The 25,129-nt window shown below is 39.2% G+C and overlaps 1 protein-coding gene across 7 annotated transcripts in view; it reads right to left on the minus strand.

The window, feature by feature from the left end:
• MAST4 (microtubule associated serine/threonine kinase family member 4) overlaps positions 1 to 25,129 on the minus strand; it is an 816,735-nt gene that overhangs the window by 458,028 nt on the left and 333,578 nt on the right. For 2 of the 7 annotated variants that reach the window (XM_072606469.1, XM_072606467.1), the window contains exon 1: positions 1,273 to 25,129. This exon is cut by the window's right edge and continues 576 nt beyond it. The exons of the other annotated variants lie outside the window; for them this stretch is intronic. In XM_072606469.1, the coding sequence (XP_072462570.1) occupies positions 1,273 to 1,311 (39 nt within the window). In that variant the 5' untranslated portion in view covers positions 1,312 to 25,129. The remainder of the gene's footprint in view (positions 1 to 1,272) is intronic. 7 annotated transcript variants of the gene reach the window in all.

The following is a 25,129-nucleotide window of genomic DNA, read 5'->3' on the forward strand; positions in this document are numbered from 1 at the left end:
TAGGACATGGGCAAACAGCTGTGCGTTGCAAGAACTTTATAGATGCAATGGAAACAAAGAAAAGGAAATTCATAGCAGAGAGTGACTAACAATGCTGTATGTTCAAAAACAATGGCTAACACTGAAAATCATCAAGGAGGCACCTTGTTTTGCTATGTTTGGAACAATACCTAGGGCATTTAGCCTTAAGTTGTGAATATACTCCTTTTTCCTTCATGCAAGCAATCTTTTAGTCTGCTCAGATATATATTACAGTGCTATAATAGGAATCATTTGGGGTTTCCAGACTAAAAATTGGTGCTTAGAACTAAGAAGCAGACAGAGAGGCAGGGAAGACAGTGTGTCACAGTGACTCAAAGGTCAACGATACTTAAAATACTTCTTAAAAGTACTGAATCTGGAAGAAATTTAACGTGTAACATGCTCTATGTTCCTAGGTTTCCATTTTCAAAAAAAACTAGCCTATATGACTAATGATTAACCACAGATTAAAATTACTTCACAAACTCTTACAAAAAAGAAAAGGAGGGAAAGAGGCCTAAATAGCCAAGCTTCAGACAAATCTATGTTTGACTTTAAAAAAAGACAATAACAACTTGTAAAGTGCCAAGCAGATGTTTTTTTTCCCAAGTTTCCTGTTTGCCAAGTTTCAATTTGGAATGCATTTTTATGTTAATATCACAGTAATTTAATCAGGAAACACTCAGGCACAAAAAGCAAACTGGCCGAATGCATCTCTTTTTTTTAATTTCAGCATTTACAAACTAAAAAGGAACTTCAACTGAGCTGTGGGCAGAAACTTCCATATCACTGACAAGGAGAAACTCCGAAAGCCAACAGCTGCACACATCTGCAGCGAGAGCAGAGAGATGCTGAGAGCCGGGAGGTTAGTCCTGACAGGTTACCATGCACAACGTTTGCAGAAGTCAACGGTTACAAACCTTGACAGACTTTGTCTGAACTTGACAGGACTGCCAGATCTGCTGATCAACTGTCAGCACAGCTTCCCAAATGGAACTGTTCTTGGGCACAGGACCAAAGTGTAAAAACTCCAAATCTTATCTATCATCTCTGACAATGAAACTCTCCTTCAATGAACCCTGGAATATGATCCACCTGTAATTGGAGACACAATCTATCACACTGCCAAGTAGGCACCATAAATTGTTCACATATTTGTGTACGGCACAGGAATGAAGAAACAGCAACTTTGAAAACCCTAACAGCTAAGCATTGCCAAGATTACATTTCCAGAAAGAAATTGTGTCCTACCTGGAGCCCTCTTCTCCTCAGGATGCTGGACTCGTCCATTTCCCTCCTTGCCTTCCCTTAGACCTTCCACAGGAGTCTAGCCATGCTGTACTACACACACCTCTACTTCAGCACGCTAATTCAGATCCTAGCAGCTGCTAAACACTTACATCACGGTTTATCTGATTGGAGCAGGGCAGTCAGCTGATTCCAGTTTAGTTATTCATTCCAGCAACTTCAGAGATCATGAATGCTTGCAGCAGTGTTACAAAGCAGCAAGTGGGCTCCGGTACCTAATGCATTCATCCAGGCAGGGTAGCTGTTGGACAGAGGAAATCCTAGGGATGCCTCTTCCCCCAGCGTGGGCCACTTCTCCTCCAGAACAAAACCGTAGCATGGCCAGTGCTGATGGGAAGGGGCTTTAGGCACAGCCCTTTCGGGAGCTACTCTAAGGTCAGTGTGGCTCAGTAAATCAGCAGGGAGAGCTGTGTCAAAGGAGGTCGCCCATCGGGATGGCCAACAGCCCAGCCCAGCCTGGCTCCCTCTCATCCTTCCGATGGCATCAAGGAAAAGAAAACAGAGCATCACCCACAAGCTGCCTTTCCAGGCAATGCTGGTGATTTACCTAACAGCTTGAAAAGCCAATTCATTTACGTAAAAACCGAGACATTTAGGATTTTAATTTCCCTCAAAACAGTTAGTTATCTTAACAACTGACCAAAACATAAAGGAGAGGTGGGAAATATTAAATGCCATCATTAGCTGGACTATTAACCTATTTATAGTCTATAAGCAGTAAAAAAAAAAAAAAAAAAAAATTCCCATCATGTGCAATTTCAGTCTGTTTCAGCCTGTTTACTTTGTTCACCCTCATCTTATTTCAATTCAATGCAACCAAGAGATGAATATTAAGTTTTCATTATTATTGGCATAGCACTGATGTAACACTATATACCGATATTACTTCTTTATAATAAATCAGTTCCCCTTGATTTAGGTGCTTATGGTACTTAAATCAAGAATTGTACTGTTCGGTTTTAGGAGACTTGAACTATTTGGACTATACTTAGTCCAAAGGACAGATTATATCTATCAATTAATCAATAAGTATTTATTAAGCATCTACTATGTGCCAATGGAGTAGCTAGGTGACAAAGTGGATAGAGTGCTGGGCCCGAAGTCAGGAAGATACAAGTTCAAATCCAGCCTCAGACTCATACTAGCTGTATGACCCTGGGCGAGTCACTTAACCCTGTTTGCCTCATCTTTTTCATCTGTCAGATGAACTCGAAAAGGAAATAATAAACCAGTCCAGTGTCTTTGCCAAGAAAACCCCAAATGGGGACATGACAAATAGGACATGCCTAAAAAACAATTCCACCACAACATGTGCCAAGTACCATGCTGAGGGCTGGGGACTGAAAAACAAAAAAATGGAATAATCCCTACTCTTAGAGAGATTAGATGGATGATGATGATGATGATGATGATGATGATGATGATGATGATGATGATGTTAGGGAAAGTAGAGGAGACAGAGAACACGAAAAAAACCATTTCATCTAATTAAATCCGAAGTTTTAAAAAAAGAATCACATAAAAATATTCCACAAAGGGGGAAAAAGTATTTCAATATTTTCTTCTCTAGACACCTGCTGTTATACTGGCCATTGATCTTTTCTCAGCTGTCATCAGACTATTAGGTTTGATATCAATTGATTAGATTACGCCATTATAAATAGCTTAGGGATTTAAGAATCCAACCCCCGAGTAAAATAGATTGCATGTTATGTTCAAAACTGGCTTCTGCTTATATATCCAGATACATGAAGAACAATCTTGTCAAAAAATGCCATCAGTAGCAGAGGCACCAAAGCACAAGAGTGTGTTTCCACATAGTCCTATTCATTTGCTAGCACTTAAAGATGAAAACCTCAGGGAATTTTTAGTCCATACTCATACACAGGAAAGGCACTATCTCTAAAATCAAAGTGGCATAAAAACCATCCAAAACCAAAACAACAGAAAAAAAAGTAGTGGTTCCTTTTCATTAAGTAGCCAAAAAAGACAGAAATCTCGAGTTACCTGTCAAGAGGAACAAAACAGCCTGTTGAGAATGGATGCCCTCCCCACCCACTACTACCCATGCTGCTGTTCAGTAATTTGATGTTGAATCTGACTCTTCATGACACCATTTGGAGTTTTATTTCAAATAAATAGCTCATTTTACAGAGGAGGAAACTGAGGTAAACAGGGTTAAGTGACTTGCCCAGGATCACACAGCTAATAAGTGTGTGAGACCGGTTTTGAATTCAAAAAGATGAGTCTTCTTGACTTCAGCCCTGGCACTTTGTCCAATGCACCACCTAGTTGCCCATGACTTTGCTCCAAACACAGATTTATTTTTCTCTGAAAGCAAAAAAAAAAAAAAAAAAATTCTTACCTGTCTTCTGCCAGATATACCCTTCCCACCCCAGCACTGGAGGCATTTCATTCCTCTGATATTAGACTGTGGTTCCTGAAACAATACCCTGGCAGCAGGTGATGCCAACCTTATCAGCTGTTATGTCTTCATCATCCACAGAGAATCCAAATTCTGAGTTTAAAAAAGATCTTATAAGTCCCTAGGAACAGAACTTAACACACATACACACACACACACACACACACACACACACTCATATCTCTATTTCTACTGTGACCATTTATCATTAAGTAGAAAGAGGGTAATAAAGGATTACCAATTACAAAAGGACCCTAAAAAGGGAAGTCTCCCCACTAATGACAAGATCTCAAGGAAGTGCTGAATTCTTGGTCCCAGAACTAGAATCCAAGAGTATCTTTTCTGTCATGCTTGAATTAGTGTAGCTGGAAGGGAAAGCTGAAGGACATATCGTCTCCCTGGCAAGTGGGATGAATTTCTGATAGCAACTGCACCCATGTAACCTATAACACTTTTCAGGGGCAGTGGGGCTTTGATGGGTATAAAGTGGCTGAAGAAAACCTTGGCTGAGGAGGAAAGGTACATTTCTTAACAAAGGAAAAGAATTAGATAAAAATCTAGGTTCGTATTCAACCATTAACTAACCCTAAAACGAGGATTATGACCATAGCACCATCCAATCTTGTATGAAAAAATATTGATTACCTGTCAAAAGGCATCACTTTGAGAAGGGATACACATACATTTTAAAGAAATAAAACCAGCCAGAGGCAAAAACATTTGGGACAAAAATAAAAGACTGCTCAAAGAGTAACATCAGGCAATAACAGCTCAGCTAAGGGAACAGTAAAAGGAAAATTGCTCCACTTACCCTGCGTCTACAGATTTTCTCATCAAGATAAACTATGTATTCAAAATGCAATAAAAACTTAGACTGATGACACCATTCATAGGGACTGACTAATTAGCTTTCTGTCCAGATTCCCATTACAGGGCTTGGTTTTCTATGGCTTTTACACCTTTATAGGATATATTCACATTGGTTGAGATTAAATTTACAAGATATCACCTTGCCCCTATCTTAGCTTCCATACATTCAAATCATGGAATTTGCCAGCCTTTGTCATTATCTGGAATGTTAAAAGCCAGAGACAGGTTTAAAGTGGAAAACAAATCTTGTGCAAAGACACCCTCCTGGCCAGTCAGTTCTGAGTATAATTGACTGCACAGAATGGACACTATTATGTGGGTCATATTTGGTTATGATAAATATTATTACAACAAAGTTTCCTAAAATAAAAATAAGCCCTAGCTGACAATCAGAATAAGAGTTCTTTGTCTAACAACAAAAAATCACTGCCAGAAGTCATTGGGGTATTTTTTCTAGGTGCAGACTCAAAGGATTTTAAAACTGGAAAGCTCTTTTAGAGATCATCTTAGTCTATGCCTATATTAAAGTCACCTGCTATTGAAAAAAATCCTGATATAGTTAGTGCAAACTCAGGGGAGAACAATAACAACTTGTACAGGTTATCCAGGAACAAACGGTCTTGCTTCCCTCCCATCACATTGGCTACCTACATTTCCACTTCTCTTCAGTCTAGGGGACTTAGAGTAACTCTTAATCAATGAAATAGTTATTGAGTCAATACTGAGTGAGCAACATTACTAGGCTGGAGGGGTTAAGGAGGGAGGGAGAGAGAGTAAAGAGAAACAAAGAAATGATAAAATACTGGTAAGAGTATAAAACATAGTCTCTGCTCTTACTAAAATTAGAAATTTGGGTTCACCTACATGCCCACACCCTCCACCACCACAGCTCCCACTCCCTGGTGTTAATCTACTTCTAAGCATCTCTCTGTAGACTTCCATCCGGCAGTCACTGAAACTAAGGGTTAGGGAAGAGAAGATAGGGTTGATTCTTAAGAGTCATCAGACCTCTGAGGGTAAAAGAGATCTCAGTGGTAATCTAATACAACCACTCATCCAAGACAACAATCTCTTTAAAAACACGTCTGACAGGTGGTCATCCTACCTTAGATCAATTTCTTCCAACACTTCTAAAGTTAGATTTTGAGCAGATACAACTTTATTTAAGAGAACATCTCTGTGCTTTTTTATCTCCACATCTGGACTCCCTAAAAGGACATAAACACTTGACACATTTAATCTCAGTCCCTAGGATTAAATATCCAAGACTCACCACCCCATGTAAGAGGGTGATGAGTCTTGAGTATCTTGGGAATTGTCACCATGACAACATTTCAGGAAAAAGAAAGCATTGTTATGCCACTTCAGAGTTTTAAAAAGGACTTGCCTTGTGTCAAAACTTAAGAAAACCACATTGTTACATCACCACACCTTAATCAAAGGTCCATATGTCATCACAAGATACACTGGTTCTCTTGATGGTTATTTTTTAACAATAGATATATGTGTGTACATATGTGTATGTGTATATAAGTGTATGTACATATAAAATGTATATATACATACATATAAAGCATATGCATGTGTGTATATATTGTGTGCATGTGTGCATACATATTGGAAGGTTCCAGATCCATTCCTCAAGCCATCGATGGCAGCTGTGAGCTGTGTTGCTGCACTGATTCTGTCCTTGAATCAACCAAAATAGCAGAGAAGGCTTGAAATTCACCATGACCAACTGTTTCCATAGTTTGGGGCTCAATCCAAGACGTGCTTCAGTGTTTATATTCAAACGCAGCTTTTTAATTCCCACCAATACTTTTCCCATGCATCAGTGTCACATGTAGAATGCCAACCAAGAAGGGATCTGGTATTCTTGGTTTGGAAAAGACTTCCAACATGAAAACAAAAAAATCAGCTTCTAACAAGGAATAAATTCAAATTAATCTGCTCCTTTGGTGACTAAAACTCTCAGACTAAGTGGTTCAGTAGATAGGACACATTGTAAAGGGGGATCAGATCCTGAGATCAGGAGGATGCTGTGGTCAAAAAGCAAGTGGAGAGACTGCCCTGAAGGAGAATAAAAGTGATCTAAGGCCCTAGAATTTTTCTACCCTGAAGAAGAATGGCCAGAGACATGAGCCCCCCTCTTGGGCACAGTTTCCAACCAGTTAGCTAATCCAACCCTAGAGGAGGTCCAGCCCCTCCATGTAATGGGAGATTCTTCCAGCTCTAAAATCTCATGCCTCTAAGCTTTCATCATTCTAAATAGAACGGACAGGTATTTATCACTCCACAAAGCCAAACCCAGCCTTTCAGTCACTGTGACCTGGAGCTTTGCACTTAGCAAGCATAAGACAGACTCCTATAAACTTTATGTTGGCTTGTCATTACTTTACTGTATGGAACCTTTACTGTAAGTAGAATTTAAATGCTCAAAAGAAACTATCGCAGCATCCTGTAACAAAATAACATTTCCTTAACTTTTGTAAAACAGCTCACAATTCTAGGTTCTTTGTTCTGACCACCTCCTTTGGCAGCCATGGTGCTTTTTTCTTTTTTAAGTTTGTATAGAATCTTAACAGAGACTTCTTTTCTCTCCCCCAACCCCACCAACAACTTCTTAGAATAAAACTTCACAAGAACATAAAAGAAAAAGTGGAGAAGAGGGTGATCCTGACACTATTTGACTGGATTTGGCAGAAATCAGGTCCTGGAGCAAGGTAGGGAGGCTACAGCCCTAGCCCTATTCCAAAACAAAAGAAGTAGTTCTTTGACCCTGAGAAGGTATAAATTGGGGCAGGTAGGTGGTACAGTGGGTAGAACACCAGGCTTTGGAGTCAAGAAGATATGAATTCAAATCAGCCTTAAATACTTACTAGCAGTGAGACCATGGGAAAGTTACTTAACCCCTATTTGCTTCAGTTCCTCATCTATAAAATGGTGGTTGTTGTCATTTGTTCTTGAAGAGGACCAAAATGACATCACCATGATAAAGTGAAGTTTCAGTGTGTCCAACTGTAGTTGAATGGACCAATATGAGCTCAGAATGCTCTACCACAGGTTGGGCACAGATAGTGTGAATATTTGGGGTAGATACTCCAAATTTGCACATCCTACATTTCCTTTGTGCTGTTTCAATTCTGCTTTGATCACAGAGCACAGCAACCTTTCTGATTGGGCACGCCATGCCGAGTGGTCCTGTGCCTGTATCTCCCATGTCACACAGTCAAATCCAAAGTTCTTCAGAGTGTTTTTGTATCGCTTTTTCTGGCCACCATGTGATCGCCTGCCTCATGTGAGTTCTCCATAGAACAGTCTTTTTTTGGTTAGCCTACATTTTGCATTCGAACATCACCAGCCCATCAGAGTGCTGCTGTCTGAAGCATAGTTCGAATGCTTAGCAGTTTAGCTTGAGCAAGGACCTCAGTGTCTGGTGCTTTATCCTGCCAGGTGATCTTCAGAACCTTTCTAAGACAGTTCAAATGGAAATGATTCAGTTTCCTGGCATGGCACTGGTAGACTGTCCATGTTTCACAGGCATACAACAATGAGGTCAGCACAATGGCTCTGTAAACCCTGTTTGGTCTAACACCTCTTCTCTCCCAAACTTTGCTTCAGAGACTCCCAAACACTGAGCTAGCTCAGGCAATTCACGTGTCAATCTCATTGTCAATGTGTACATCCCTGAAAAGTATACTAGCAAGGCAAGTGAACTTATCCACAGCATTCAGAACTTCTCCATTTGTTGTAACTGATGGTTCCATGTATGGATGGTGTGGTTGTGGCTGATGGAGCCCCTGTGTTTTCTCGGTATTGATTATTGGGCCAAAATTAGCACAGGCAGCAGAGAATTGCTCCATACTTTGCTGCATCTCAACTTCAGAGGCTGCATTGAGTGCACAATCATCTGCAAACAGAAAATCATGCACCAGCACTCCCTCCACTTTGGTCTTGGCTTGTAGACTTCTCAAATTGAAAAACTTACCATCAGTAAGGTAGTTGACCTTGATGCTGTGTTCATCCTCATTGAAAGCATTTGACAACATGGCTGAAACCATCCTGCTAAAAAGCATGGGAGCAAGCACACAGCCCTGTTTCAGTCCATTGGTGACTGGGAAGGCACGAGAGCCTAGGGACACACTGGGGAAGGAAATGGAAAACTACTCCTGTATCTTTGCCAAGGAAACCCCACTGACAAAGTCCACAGGGTCATATAGAGTTGGACACAATTGAACAAAAAAAGGTATAAATGGACCTTACCATCTCCATACTAAGGGTTGCCCTTGCAATTTTCATTTCCATTTGATAACCCCTTCTGACTAGGAGGGGCTGGGTCCTTGAGGGTCTTACCTCTTCTGCCTCTTGAGAGGACTCAGTACTGTTCCTTGGCTTATTCATCCCACTGGTAGCACCCCCTGAACTTCAGCTTCTCTGTCTGGTCTGGGGAGCTGTTTAAGGACGGAAGTGATAGTACTTCCCTTTAGACTCCTTATTATCACACAATTCTCATAACAAAATAGGAGAGGAGAATTTCCAAGACTCTTCTTGACCTTACCCATAAAACTAAGGTGGCCCCAATAAGGTGGCCACTATAGCATTCTCAGGTTCATTTCTTCATTTCTCCATCAGAATATTTCAACTTATGACTTGGGTGGCTCCAGAGTGCTGAGTATTTAATGTCTAAATAAGCCCAATATTAAAATTGAACATTTTAAAGTATTTTTGTATGTTTCACACAAACCAGACCATCTTGCCCTTGAGTTAAAAACCACATTTTAAGTAAACAAGAGTTCAATTCCACTTCCATCCAGTACCTAAACCCTTGAATCAGATTCTATTCGATTCAAAATAGCACAGAGATACAATGCTTTAAGAAGAAATGATCATAGTAATCCACAAGCACTACCAACTACCTTTCCCTGGATCTTTTTTTCCAAACTAAAATTAGAACTTTATTTAAAACCAATCTTGAAGATTAATACACAAAAAGAAATAACAATTTGTAGTATGTTGGTACCCAAAGAAAATTTAAACATATGAAGGTTAGCATGGCAATCTAAAAATACTGTCAGGTAGGAGAGCAAATCCAAGGGCAGACAGCCTTCCAAAGGAAAATAGGATTTATCGCACCCAAAATGAACACATCTAATACTTTCCCACTGACAAAAGACCAAAGTCTGGATTTATCCTGAGAAGCATTTTATCAAACATGTCACTTAATCTGAAATGCAAGAGGGGTCAATAGCAGGCATATGCTTATGTAATATATGACATCTCACACTATTCTCCATTTAGCTCCAGTGTACAATGTTTGAGACTTTATAATGTATGCAGTTGGTGCTTTGTATGGTATAATACACACAATTTTGCTTAAGGCTTTTCACTAGATACTATATTGTCTTGACGTTTTCATCACCTTTTTTAATCTAATTATTTCTGGCATATTAGCCATCAAATCACTACCGACAAAATGACAGGAATCATGGTATTGAAAAAATTATATCCTTGAAGGAAATAATAAAATACAAATTATATACATAATTTTCTTTTGAACATTTTAACAATGACATACTCATATACATATGAAATATAGTACACTGTCCTCATAAATGCCCTAACATCAATCACAGTAGAAAAATATTCCCCACGTTGCTAACACACGGACCCACAAAATATACCATTTCTAATAAAACCTGTGTAATATAACTTCATTTTTTATAACTGCACAAGCACAAGCACTTATGAAGATGTGACAATGACCTCACTCCTTTTTTCTCTTCTTAAAGTGTCTTCCTTTTTAAAAGGTGCACAACTGATACTGCAAACATAATCTAATACTCAGAAAGATCCCAATATTCATGTGCTGTTGGAGACGAACGAAGATGTGGAAACAGCATGCCACAATGGGAAAAAACCCTCTCTGTAGGAGCAGAGTACCAGAGTTCAAATCTCACTTCTGATGCTTACTACTGTGTGACCTCGGGCAAGTCAAGTGACTTCTTAGGACCTCAGTTTCCTCAACTATAGAATGAGAAGGATACTCTCTCTAATTCTATAATTCTAAGACCAAGAGGATATCAGTAACATGGCTATAATAAGATTCCTACATCTCCCACCCACTTAAGAAGTAGAGGTATTGGTCTATCCAGACGAGTGAATTTATGATCAGAACTCACATGGTATTTTGAGAGCCTGAGAGACATTTAAGTATTCGCTCATTGTAAAGTGTTCTGCAAGGCCTTCCCAAACAAGAGGCTCTAAACTCTTCTTTATTCCAAGTCTAGACAACACATCAGAGACTGCAAAAATGCTTTCAGGCGACACACGTCTCATACTTTCTCCCCCCTTTCTCTCTCCCTATAGTGACAAAGAGATCAGATCTAGGTTAAAAGGACGATAACGTGGTTAAGCTTCTGAAAACAAAAAGTCAACACAAGGTGAAAAACCAAACTGGAAAATCTTCTGAGAGAGAAAGCAGACTGCAGTCACCTTCAGATTTTAAAATCAGATTGACCATAAAGCATATAAATATGGCTAATTAAAAGTAAGCTATGCATTCATAAACCGATCGAGTAGACTGTCTTTCTAATAATGGCTTTTTAAAAAACAGAAATACAGATTATAATACAGCTCTTACTGGCCTAATGAAAACTGACAGACTGATGGTTTTAAATCTTAAATTTAAGATTAAATCTTGAGCTTAAATCTACCTAGAGGTTTTGAGTTAAATTAATTCGGTATTCTTGGCTAAGAGTCTTATTCAGATCTTGCTTCCATTATGCACATAAAGGGTAGAATCTGCTATGAATTCTTTCCAAAGACTGAAAGTAACTCATAAAAAAAGAAGCAGAGAATACCATTTGGGGGGGGGGGGATTCCTTCAGTTAAGCAAACAAAAATTCTAGCAATCCCCTATTTATTCTTCCTGTATTTCCCCTCAAATGTTTTATTTCCCTATCACCGTAAAACAAATTCTTATGGATCAGTATTCCATCTTGCTCAACAGAGCAGATAGGTCTGTAGACCTGGAGATAGGGAAAGTGCCTATATTACTGAGCATCCCAAAAGAAAAAGTAATCCTTTAAGACTTCATTACTTTACACAGAAGGATAGAATTCACTTCCTAGTCATTAATGGATGCATATACTATGGTAATACAACTTCAGGGTTAACACCGATAATATTTTCCAAGTCAAAAATCTGGAACCTTGATTGGGTAAGAGCAATTTCCTTTTACAATTTTACAAAATATCCTTTACAAGGTCTTTTGTATGCACACAAAAAAAGTCTACTTTCTCTTCCTGGAACGTCTCAGAAAATATGGATTGTGCATGTTATATATATATAGACAATTCATGCAGTTCTTCCTCAGACAAATCCAAAGTGTTCTCCAGTTAGCACTAGCATTTATTTGTAGTAATTAGGCAGAAGTGGGAATGGTTATTTATATTTCATCAGAGAAAAGGATGAGGGGGGCCCAGTTTGCAATAAGTCATCACTCCATTTACTCCTGGTCCAGGGTTGTGTCCATTAGACCCACAACAAAATAAAAGAAATTGTCCCATAAAAAAAATCATCATAATAATATATATTATATATAATATAATAATAGTGAACATTTTTGTTTTTTCAAGAAGCCTTAATGTTTGCCAAATCATGTCATTTGATTCTCACAATAACAACCCCATGACCTAGGTGCTTTTATTACCATTTCATTATGCACATAAAGGGTAGAATCTGCTAGGAATTTTTTCCAGAAACTGAAAGTTACTCATAAAGAAAGAAGACAACACAAATTTAACCCACATTCAGCCAAGCAAACAAAAATTCCAGCATGCCCCTATTTATTCTTCCTGAATTTCCCCTCAAAAGTTTTATTTTCCTATCACCTTAAAGCTAATTCTCATGGATCAGTACTCCATCTTGTTCCACAGAGCAGATTTTATCAAAGGGGAAATGGAAAGAGAGGTTGAATAATTGGTCCAGCGTCACAGTTATAAGATGTCTAAGGCAAGATTTGAACCTGGGTGTTTGACTCCAAGAACAGAGCTCTAACCACTATGCCACCAAACTGTCTACAAATACTTTACTAGGAAAAAACCCATATAATTAGAAGATCAGTACTGTGGACAATTCTAAAACTATGCTTTAGCTTACAAATAACTTACCCTCCTGTTTCCTGTCCTCTTCTCATCTCCTTGTCAGTCCTTTTACATCGTCATCACCAATAAAAAGGCTATTACAGTTCACATCACATTATGTTATACATCTTCCCATATTTCTTTACAATCCTTATTTTTTCACCTTTGTTTTAAATTTTATTTGGTTTTCTACATGGTACCTATCCACTGCACTAAGCATTAGTCATGACATATGGTCTCATGACTTTGCCTAGACAGTCTTGGTCATGAAGAAAACAAAACTGTCCTTCCACCCTCTCACTGATGTTTGTCCACAAAAGGAAACGTTACCCTGAGAAAAAGGCAGCTCCAGAGTGTGGGTTTTTTTTTAATTTGTGCAAGCGAAACCAGACTGTGTAGTCAGAAGGCCACTGAAACATTGAATGTAAGCCAAATCTGACTTGTCCGCGATCTCCCTCACCATTTGCATATGAAGGATTCAGATTTCCACTCTGCTCCAAAAGTAGTTTCATCTGTCTGGCTTAAATTAAAATGTGGTTATAAAAAGGCCACATTTTGATAAAAGGAACTGATATCTGACAATTTCTAAGTTTCTGTGGTTTAACCTTTCCTCACAAAAAACAAATATTTTCCTAAACATTTCACTATTAACAAAACAAATATTTTTCCTTTTTACAAAAATAAATATTTTCTTTCTTAAGTCTTCGCCACTGTAGTTTTCCTTTGGGTGGGGAGGAGGGGTCAAGTTACTGTGCATAAGATCTTGTTGGAGAGAATTCTCATTCTTTTTCTTGTCCTTTTCCCCAAGCTAATCTTTTCTGTTTTTAATTCATACTTTATTCTATGGTGATATGGAAAAACACTCCTGCATATTTTTACACACACACATAAGCACACAAACACACACTTATGAGTGGATCTACCTAAAAATTATCTTTGAAGAAAATCTGATTTTTGACTTGGCCTAAATATGCCAAAAGGTGATGTTTTTCCAAAAGGTGGCACATTAAACACTACAGATCATGTTCTATCTGGTCAAGTTACGTTTCTTAAGCTTACCTTCCATCCCTAGTCTAACCAAGAAACCAGCAAGACTGTGTCTATAGTATCTTCTTCTGAAAATACTTCTCAGAGTTTACAGGCTGATATAAAGTCATTGTGTTCTGTTTGAAATCCTTAGCTCACCCATTTATTTTCATTAATCTTAATGACATCATTAATGTACAATGTGTTTCTCTAGAACTAATTGTATTTTCCCTGAATCAAACGCTAACAATCATGGATTCCATTATCACCTAATAAAATGCAATAAAAAAAACTGCACAGCACTGGGTCCTAAAATGAATATTTACAGATTTTAGGTGTTTTGCATTTTAAATGTTACAATAGATTGACCAGATTTTCATTAATTAGGTGGTTTCCTATTCTTTCAAATAAGGCAATGAATAATTATTTTATTAGGACAAGACAGGTAAAGTTTAGAACCACCTCCCAGAGCTGCTGAATATAGGCTATACCTTATTGTCCCCATAGCTTAGTGCATAGAAAAAAATGCTCTCTTTTATCCTCATATAATTATTGTATCATTTAAAGGAACAGACTGCTAAAGGGAGCCTGGGAGTTCCACTTTCTTGAAAATCTTTAAGGAAAGCAATGACGTCTGTCTGGGGCGTACAGACTTCCCATGAGCTAGGAAAGTATGATGTATCCCCCAACCCTCAACAATAAGGATCATTATAGAATGCACAAAGGTTTGCAGGGCAGTTTCCAAATATCTCATTCATTCCTCAGAACTTATTCCTGTTTTACAGATAAGGAAACTGAAGCAGAGAGAGGTTAAGTAATTTGTCCAGCATCGCACAGCTATTCAGCGTCTGAGGCCATGTTGGACCTTGAGTCTTCCTGACTCCAGGTCAAGCATGCCACCTAAAGGCCTCGGTAAGCATGGGATATGCCATTTGAAAGTGGGAAAGTTTTCTTTAAAACAAGGAGCATAAGCAAAGGTAATGAACAGTGGCACTGGGAATTTCCTATAGATTAGAGATGTTCGATGTGCCCAGTCATAATATACCCCCCTCCAATTCTCTCAATTCAATTTCCTGCTACTCCACACACTTCTTATATCAAACAGGTTGGATACTTAAGAAGCAATTCTACTCAAGAGATTCTCTTACTGCTAAGTCAAGGGGTCTCTCATGCAGTACATCCCATCAATCCAAGAGCTCTCGTGCATGTCCACAATCTTCCTTCAAACTCATTATAATATAAGAAACACAGAGAGAAGAGAAAAGGGGAGAGATTGATTCTTATGGTCATAAAAGAGGTATACAGTGTACCTTTAATCTCTTTTCACCAAAGACTCAGGTTTTCTAGAGAAGACATGGTACTTTTAGTACAATCTTTTCTGCTAAAATTGAAGTTCAGTGACCTGAAGAAAGTGAATCTGTCTTGGCTATAGCACACAGATAAAATAACTCACCTTATTAAGAAAGAGAGAGAGAATAAAAAAAGGAAAGGGGTACCATTGCATGCATTTCTTCCTGGGGCTTCCCAAATTTCATTGGCATTTTCAAAATTACTTCTACCCCGTACTCAAAACCTTGCATCTTTGTCAACACTCTTATCATTCCAAAATGAGATAGAGCCGTGCTCTTTCTGATGAGGCTACCGAACGCATTTCCTTAACTGTACTTTTAGAAAGCTGGATACAATGAGATTGCGAACACCCTAATTTTTCTGGCGAAAGATCATTTTAAAGTTGAAATCTGCTTTCTCTCCCCCAAACAATCCAGATGACTTTCCGTGGACAATCAGGAAGATAGCAACTTTTGGGGGAAAAGAAAAAAACAAAACAAGAATGCCACATGAAACTGAAACACATTACTGGAAGGCAGCTTTGGAACTCAGATACTTCTGCAATTTACATTTTATAAAGCATTTTCCCAGTTTGATAACTCAGCTTTCAGATGGGGTGCTCAGATGAAGCTGTCAGGAGGCTGCTTCATTTGCATGCTTTCTCACCATCCAGAGTAACAACCATGACTATTACCCACTCAGTATGGAGCTGCTCGTTTAGCTTGGGTGTTTAATTGCAAATCCAGGAGAAGTTACTAGCAACTCTTTTCAGCAGCATGGCGCAATCGATTTTACTATTGTATCTGTTTCCAAAGGCAAGTTATAGCTAACACACAAAAAAAAGGAAAAAAGAGGTTCTTTAAAAAAAGAATAAAAAAAAGGAAAAAAAAAGAATTCAACTTAAATATTCAATATGCTATGAAAAAAATCAGTCTGACACCAAAACCAATGAAGCCAAAATGTTTTACATAAACGATTTGGAAGATCATAAGCCATCAAACTCAATCATTCTAGAAAACTCAAATTACTGTCAAGGAAAACATTATCCTGCTGCATATAAGTTAGACATACAGTGAAGCAACTGTCTTTTCAAAAATCAATAAAGAGAAGGTGGAGGAGGGGGAGCACTGGCCAAAGAGAACAATTCATTAGTTATGATGTCAATTTGTTAATCAAATAACAAAAGATACCCATTTTCAAATACACCTTAATGATTCTGATGATATGGTCCACATTCAGCTGGAGACTCCTTACTGGTTATATAGCTTAACTAATGGTAGTTAACAGATGAGACCAATTTTTGCCATTTTAATGTCAACCACAATCCTTATTAGATGCAAAAATTTTCTCTTGACAACCACATTTTCTCACTAAAAGAAGGCAGCTTTAAGAGGGTCTTGACAGCTGCTTTCAATTGGTTTGAGATTATGATTTTGCATCTGGACTTTAATGCCTGACACATACATTATGGGTTCATTAAAAGAAAATAATTCATCAATATACATCTCACTTCCCAAAACTCTCACTTACATACAACGACTTGGAAAGAAGTGCTTCAGAGAGATCTGATCTTGTGCCACCTAGTGGACCAAGCTTTATCCTGTTTTTATTTACTGATTTACTTTAAAATATTTGCAACTCTTGGTTATCTCTAAGGTGAGAGAGAAGAAAATTTAGAAATTTCTATCATTAGATTAACCTGTGACCCTGGGCAAGTCATTTAACCTTGTTTGCCTTAGTTTCCTCATCTATAAAATGAGTTGGAGAATGAAATGGTAAACCACTCCAGTATTTCTGCCAAGAAAACCCCAAATGGGGTCACAAAGTTAGACATGTCTGAAAATTACTGTATAACAGCAAGTTCATATCTTATCTCTCTCCTTATCCTTCACCACTAGGAGATGGTAACATTTTTAACTGTCTAGGTTGAAAAATACACACAAAGCAAAGGGTCTACCCATGAGAAAGAGACTCCCAAAGCAGATCACTTCATGTGGGGACAACTGGAGAGTGACTGTTCAGATTTGCAGATCTTTTTCTACTTAAAGGGTGCTTAATGCTTAATAAACTATTATACCAAAAATAAATGTTCACCTCAAATACCTGTTTAATTTCATAACTTTTTAAATTCTTGTACCAAGTTTACATTGTATTACTAGAAAATTCGGTAAAATATCTGGAGTTCTACTTCATTAGAGTTTTAAAAGAGAGAGGATTCTCAACTATGAGAATGATTTTTGCCACTGTCACATTAATTGTTTTTTGGTTAAATTAAAGGCATCTGAGTCGGAAGTTTTACTCTGTGGATCTGCCCTCCTTTCTTGAGCCCTATGGATTGGAATGCCAGTCCCAGCACAATAGCAAACTTATTCAGCTTTGTTCAGTACTTGGTTTCCTGTCTCATAATTTTGAAGGACAGACTATAGAGCTTCATTGCAGCTTTCTCCAGGCTCTAGATGCTTTCATGCCTGACTTTCCCAGGCAGAGAATTACATTCTGAAAATCACATTTTCATTGTAAAGTGTACATTTTCAAAGCTTTAAATTGACCTCAAACATTTTTTTTCCCTTCTAGACTCTAGCCTTCAGTTTTCATAGTTTGAAAAAAATGGGGATAGAAAGAGGAGCTGATGCAGCTCCCCATAATCCAGTGAGAATATCCATTTTAACTTCAAGAGACTCTAGGATCTGGCTCACTAATTCAGGGGTCTTAAGGTGATGTCTTGTATTTTCTAATATTTTGATAACTGTATTACAAAATAATTGATTTCCTCTGTAATCCTATATATTTTATCTCACATTAAAACCATTGAGGAAGGGGTCAAACAGGCTTCACCAGAATGCCAAATGGGTGTGTGTCACCAAAAAAAATTTAAGAACCCACGCTCTGATTGATTGCTTTTTTTATGCTACTGCTTCCCCAACCTGTACCAGGTTCCTCAATACCCAGCTCCCCAAAGAGAAAGGAAAGTAGATTCCTTCCTTTCCCAGATACTTCCTTTGCTCCAGACAGAATACAATACCCTCTAGATATTTTTGAAGGGGAAACAAAGCACAATAAAGGAAATTGGGAGGGGTTGGAGGGGAATATAATAGCAGATGACTAAGTCTAATGGGGGCCACTACCACCCCCACAGAGCATGCTCAGAGTTGCCACTCCTGGTTCTAAGCAACCAGGTCAAACCTTCAGGATACAACCCACAGCTCCATTCTTATCTCCCAGGCTATATAAAAACAGATGAGCCACTGGTTTGGGGTCATATGGGCCACAGTTTGCCCAACCCAAGGTCTAAGATCAGAAAGAAGTAAAAAAAAATAAGTATCTCCAACCCAGGCTTAGGCTAACCTGGGCAGAATTCGTGCTAAGTGGTGCAGTGGGTAGAATGTAAGACTTTTGTTCAAATATGACCTCAGACGTTGACTAGATGACAAGTGACCCTGAACAAGTCACTTAAACTGTATCTGCCTCAGTTTCCTCATCTGTAAAATAGAGATAATAACAATACCTGACTCACAGGGTTGTTGAGGATCAAATGAGACCATATTTGTAAAATGCTTTCCAAATCTTAAAGTGCTTTATTATTATATGCTTCATCTGTTGTACGTTTACAGGCTCCTGGAGGCTGATGTGGGGGAATGGGATAGCCATCTGTCCCCCACATGACTATCAGGACCCAGCTCTCTACAGTCCCAACATGATTCACAGCTAGAAAGGAACAGACATGAAGGAGTTAGATATTCCCGTCCCTAGCCCTCATTTTAGTCATCAGTATCTTCAGTTCAGCAAATAAAGATGGTTCTTCACTAACTTACAACGCAAACCCCTCTTCACTAATGACTCACACATGACTGGAAGCAGGCCCACCCCACCACAAAAAAAAATACAAAACAAAACATGTCTCCATGTGGGCACCAGGAATCTGGGATGAAAAGTCTGAGAGCATGTTGGGGAGTAGGGGAAAGGAGAGGGAAATTACTCCCACTAGAGAAGTATAAAATGTATACCCTAGCAGGTAGGTAGCACAATGCATGGAGCACCAGACCCCAGCTTCTGACCCCAATGCCTTTAATTTAACCAAAAACCAATGACAGTGGCAAAAATCTCTCTCAGAGTTGATAATCTCTCTTTTAAAACTCTAACAATGTAGAACTCCAGATATTTTATCAAGTTTTCTACTAATACAGTGCAAAGTTGGCACAGGAATTGAAAAAGTTATGAAACTAAATAGATATTTGAGGTAAAAATTTATTTTTGCTGCAATAGCTTATTATAAATCATGAAGTCATGAATGGTGACTGGACCACAAAGTTTACACCTTGCAAAGGGAACTCGGCCTTATTGTTTACATCTTTTCTCCTGACGGATTCCCTTTAACAGGTTAGTAGTCCTATCTCATTTCTAGCTCTCTAGATGATAGGCATACTTGCCAAAGTTGCCTAATGTTTCAGCCTTTCAGAATTGGTTTTCCCAACCCCTGAGGTTGATATTTCAAAGTTCCTTTCTCCCTGCCCATCTCCAAACAAGTTCTTTCTCCTGCTTTCCTGGGTGTCTCTTTCAAGTTGGCTGTATCATTTTCATCCAAAGCCTGCTGGTCATCCATCTGGACATGTTGACATCTTGGGCTCCTGGGTTCTGAGACAAGAAAAATATTTACCTATATGGTCTCCTGCCCTATTCCACTGCTATCTCCTCCTTTCATGAGTCAAGATTTTTTTGCCTCATGAAGATCTGAAGATCCCAGCATTCTAACCCTCGAAAACTCTTGAGATATCCTCAGTTTCTTAGTTTGTCTGAAGAAAATTACCCATCCCCACAAAAGAATGTAAAAAGTCTTTGAAAGGAGGGATTGTTTCGTTCTTTGTCACTGTATCCTTAGCTCCCACCATAGTGTCCGGTAGTCTGGTACATAGTGCTTAATAAACGCTTGTTGACTGATTGGACCAAGGTGGTTGGTCTCTCTCCTTGGCCATAAAGGTGTCTTCTCTATCTACTATCTCAGATTGACTTTGGGCCCTGTGACCCTTGATCATGAGGTTATTTCTTCATGATTTCCTTCCCATGCTCTCCTGAGAATGGATTCTCTCCCTCCAAAAACATTTTCTGTTCAAATTCTGTCCCTGTGAGCCATGGTAGCCTGCCCCCAGCTTCCTTCTCATTGGCTGAGATAATGCTAAAGACCCTTCTTCATCCCTTTCTCTGGGCTCATGGTGCTGTGCATGACCTGTGCTTAGGTTCTTTCCAGCAAAAGTTTAACAAGTGGCTCGCTGGGGAAGGGGAGATGTGTGTACAACACATTTTGTAGTTTAATCTTCATTATTAACATTTCTCCAACACTTAAAACTAGCCAGGAGTGAGAAACTTGTGGTCTTGAGGCCACATGTGACCTTCTAGGTCCTTGGGTGCAGCCTTTTGACTGAGTCCAAGTTCTATAGACCACATCCTTTTATTAAGGGGATTTATTCTGTGAAGTTTGGAATCAAAGGGCAGCACTTGAAAACTCAGAGGAGCACATGTGACCTCGAGGTCATGGGTTCCCTACCCCTGGTCTAGATAATGAACAAACAATATCCAGCACTGATTTGTATCATCTGATGATATCCAAAGTATAAATGCTAAACTTAAAAATTTAACAATCAGCTTCTGAGAGTTTGAGAAGGCTTTAGGACACTTCTGGTCCCATCCCATAGAGACATACTCCATCAACTACATGCATTTACAACTAAAACATATGGGACATATGGTTTTAAAAAAAAAATCAACATTCTGTGTCTGTCAGGAGCAAAGAAGTACAGTCATACTGCTACATATTTATACTGGACATTTCTTTCATTAATCCAAATCAAATACTGAAGACTTCATTTTTTGCCTTAAAGCAATCTAAAAGGATGTTTTAGATTCAGGACTGGGTCTTTGTTTTGAAGGTTAGGAGCAATGAAAAAAAAAGTATCATAGGCACTAGATATGCAAAGGACCTAAGACCTCATCTAGCTCAACCTGCTCACTTTATAGATGAGAACAGTGACGTCCACAGCATTTTAGAGAAGGTGCTGTAGCTACTAAGCATCATAACTGGAATTCGCACTCAGAGCCTTGGACTAAACCTTTTCACTCTGAGGTACATCTAACCACAGTGACATCCCCACCATTCCTCTTTCATCCTGCTGTGCTTACTTTGATCTCATTCAAATAATGAAAAAAACGGAGATGATGTCTGCCCCCTTTTCAAACATCTGACTTGTCTGTTCCAAAGACCTTCTCAACAGCCATTTCTATAAGTGGAATAGAATACAAAACGCCCTGAATTGTCATTGAAACAACATTTACCTAGCTGGGTTGTTACTTTTTTAGTATTATTCTGTAAGTACTTACCAAGCACACACTATATAGCATAGTAGCTATGCACTATGGTAGGCACCAGGGAAACATGTGAATTCTCCTAAAGTAATCAAGAATAAAGCATAGCACAGAACTTATCTTCTTTTGGGGAGGGGGGGTACACCAAGGAAGAAAACGTATGATTTCATCATGGTGGGAACAATGCAGATGGCTAACCTGGCTGTCACCTAGAGTCTTACAGAGCTGCCTGAGGAGGTCAAGTGATTTACTCATAGTTACATAGCTGACAAGTGCCAGAGAGAGGGTTGGAAACCAAGTCTTCCTGACTGCAATGCCCATTGCTCCATAGAATTGCTCTGTGCCATGGCACCATGGAAAGAGCACTGGATTTGGAGAGTTCTTGAGTTCAAAACGCATTCTTTGCCATTTATTATCTGTACAACCTTGGCAAGTCACTGCTACCCTCTGGGCTGCAGTTTCCTCTTCTGTTAAAATGATGGGGCTGGACTAGATGACCTTGGATGTCCAAAAACTGAAAGCTCGAGATTTGTGATCTCAGGATCTACAGCTTGCTAATGAAGCTATGGTCACACCATCATTGGGCCCTGCCCATGTCAGGCTCTCAGTACGTGCCTGACAGATTGCTAGGGAGAGCCAATGGTCTCTGTTCATATCAGAGACATATGAAGAAATGTAATAATAGCAATAAACATATAGCACTTACTGCATGCCAGGTATCATGCTGAGCACTTTAAATTTATTATCTCATTCAATCCTCATAACAACCCTGGGAGATAGGTGCTATTATTATCCCTATTTTTAAAGCTAAGGAAACTGAGGCAAACTGGGGTCACACAGCTAATAAGTGTCTAATAAGGCTGTTTTGAACTTGGGCTTTCCTCACTTCAGACCCAGCCCTCTACCCATTGTGGGATGTATGGGGAAGTATGGGCAAGGTTCACACAGGATAAGAAGGTATGCAGAGGGGCTGATTTGTATTATTGAAGGGAGTACCCACATTGAGGAGATCGCAGATCCAGGAAACCAACTTTCCCATCTTAGTTATCTTAAAATCTAGATTCTTTGGTTTTTCCTTATATCATAGATTCAGAACTGGAAAGGACCTCAGGGAGGTCATGCAAGCCAACACTCCATCCCTACCTCATTTTACATAGGGAAACTGAGGCCCAGAGATGTTAAGAGACTTGGCCCAAGTCACACGAATGGTAAGCAGAAGGGCCATGGTTCAAAACCCAAGTCTACTGATTCCAAATCCCACACTCTTTCTGGGAGGCCTTGGAATCCAAGCCTTGGAAACTGGAGGATGCTACAAGGCCTTGATTTCTTCTTTTGTGGATTATCTAGACTTAAGAAAGTGATGGAGAAAATTTTAATAACACCGATTAAATTTAAAAGGGTGTCATGGGCACCATATGGAAATCCCTAAACACAATGTTATTTTGTCATGTCCTATAGATTAAGAATGAGTATGATGAGACTTGGGAATCCATCCTGCCCCAACCCCTTGGTCATCTATTTCTCCACTTACAAAATTAGGAGACTCGTGTATTTTTTGGTAAGCTGCTTTAAGATGTTTTGATAAGTCACAGTACGAGTACAAATTACAGTATTGATTCCTCAAGTCACCAGCTCTCTGAAAGTCTACTATGCTTCTGGAGATCTTCTGAATATCTGCTATCCTCTTCTGAGAAATGTGTTCCAAAGTTGGACAGAGATCATCATTCAAAGGGCAGCAATGTCATCATTGTTTCCCAGTAACATGATAGCTCCTGCACTCCTCTTAATTTGTCCAAGTGTCCATATGCTTCCTTTAGGAAGTGCAGGACAAAAGCAGATGACTTAATTAGGCTTCTCACCATGATTTACCCTGCTCTTCTCTCCAGTCTTGGCTCAGCTAGTAAAATACTTATCCTAAGATGGATGTTCACTGTCTCTGGATATTTTATTTGTTCTATTAGAGATTTGAAATACTCTAGAGCTTGCCCAAAGCTTTGAAATGTACTATTTACAGGGGCTGGAGGGGGGGAGTTGGAGAAAGGAGATAAAAGCAAAAAATGGAGAAAAGAAGGAGACAGGGGAAAAGTAACTTTCTCTGTAACATTTTCTCAGTAAAGATGATCAATGATTCTAATGCATAGAAAGCATGAGAACTTTGAACTGAAACACAAAACAAAACAATACACACATCAAGGCTACAACAGCTCTTTCATTCCTTGCCACTCCACATTTTACAATACTCAAAAAATTGCTTTCTTTTGTTACTTCTCTCTAAAAAGGACACTGGAGCTGCATCTAAAAGACCAAGATTTCCCTTAGCTGAGGAATCCTGGGCATACCCCTCAGTCTTTCTGGACCAGTTTGTTCATCTGTAAAATGGATATTAAAATATTTACAGTATCTCCTCTCACATACTTGTGAGGAAAATGTTTTGTAAACTATAACACACTTTTGTTCCCAACCCTGTTGATCTCCTGACTGATGAGAATCCACTATTTTTGTCTGGTTGAGATCCACCAGATCTTGGCTATTTTCATGCAATGCTCCATCCTTCACCATGGACCTGTCACCCCAGTTCCTTTTCTGAAAACTTGAACCCATGATCGCAAGAGTTCTCCTTATCTAATCCAACCCAGATCCACCATGCAGCTTCATGCCAAGGGTGAAACCAGGTACTCCTCTGTCTCCCACCTCCCCCACTTTCCACCTTTAATTCAGGGAACCATAATCTAATTCCTGGAAAGAATATGTCATTCAGTTGCCCTATGGATCCACTCCCTGTGACTTCCCAGACCAAAAGACCCTGCCCGGTTACCATCATTACATATGCTGCCTTTTCCAATTAGAATGTGAGCTCCTTGAGAATAAGAAGCACCTTGGGTTTGGATGTATTTGTTTGTTTGGTTTGGTTTTTGAATTCCTATTTCCAGGCTTTGCATAATTCCTGGTATGTAGTTAGTGGTTAATAAATGCTTTCTCATTCATTCATCATTTACATATGCTATTATTGGTAATAATGATTATAACACAGAATTCCATTGAAATCCTACCTCCAAGGACTCCTCATGGCATCAGTTTGACTCTTGGAGTCAAACTTTGCAAAGTTTTATCATGGTAAAAATGCTTCACGTAGAGTCCCTAAGGGGAATTTTATATTTGCCTGCAAAGCACCTCTAGCTAAACTGAGAGGCTTATCACCATAAGCTTGGCCACCAGGTGATGACTGAGAGCTTTTGGGTTTTGTTTTTGGGGCTTCTTTTGTGGGCAGGAGGGGAGGTTTTGGCCACTACTCACCGTGACCTGCACAAAGTTGTGGTTTACAATATGTTTCACTACATAAACTGACAATCCTAAGTCTCAGAACTGAATGCCCAATCCAACATTTCCCTCGGTAGGAGTACAAAGTCACCAGTGCTCTCTCTATTTTTTCCTCGGTTCTCAAATTATTGAGCTTTAAATGTGTTGTCAGCTATATCTGCTTACTGTGATGCCAATACTCAGAAACTACAGATGTGGGGCCAAGGATCAGCGGTGTGTGGCCACAGTTCAGGGGCTGTAGGAGAGCCCAGGTGTCTGCAGAGAGGTTCCAATATGGACAGCTCTTCCTAGCCAGATTCTCTGGACTCTTTCCCAGCTCCTGTACTCCCCTGCC

This window comes from Notamacropus eugenii, chromosome 4 (assembly GCF_028372415.1).
Source record: "Notamacropus eugenii isolate mMacEug1 chromosome 4, mMacEug1.pri_v2, whole genome shotgun sequence".
Taxonomy (NCBI): Eukaryota; Metazoa; Chordata; class Mammalia; order Diprotodontia; family Macropodidae; genus Notamacropus; species Notamacropus eugenii.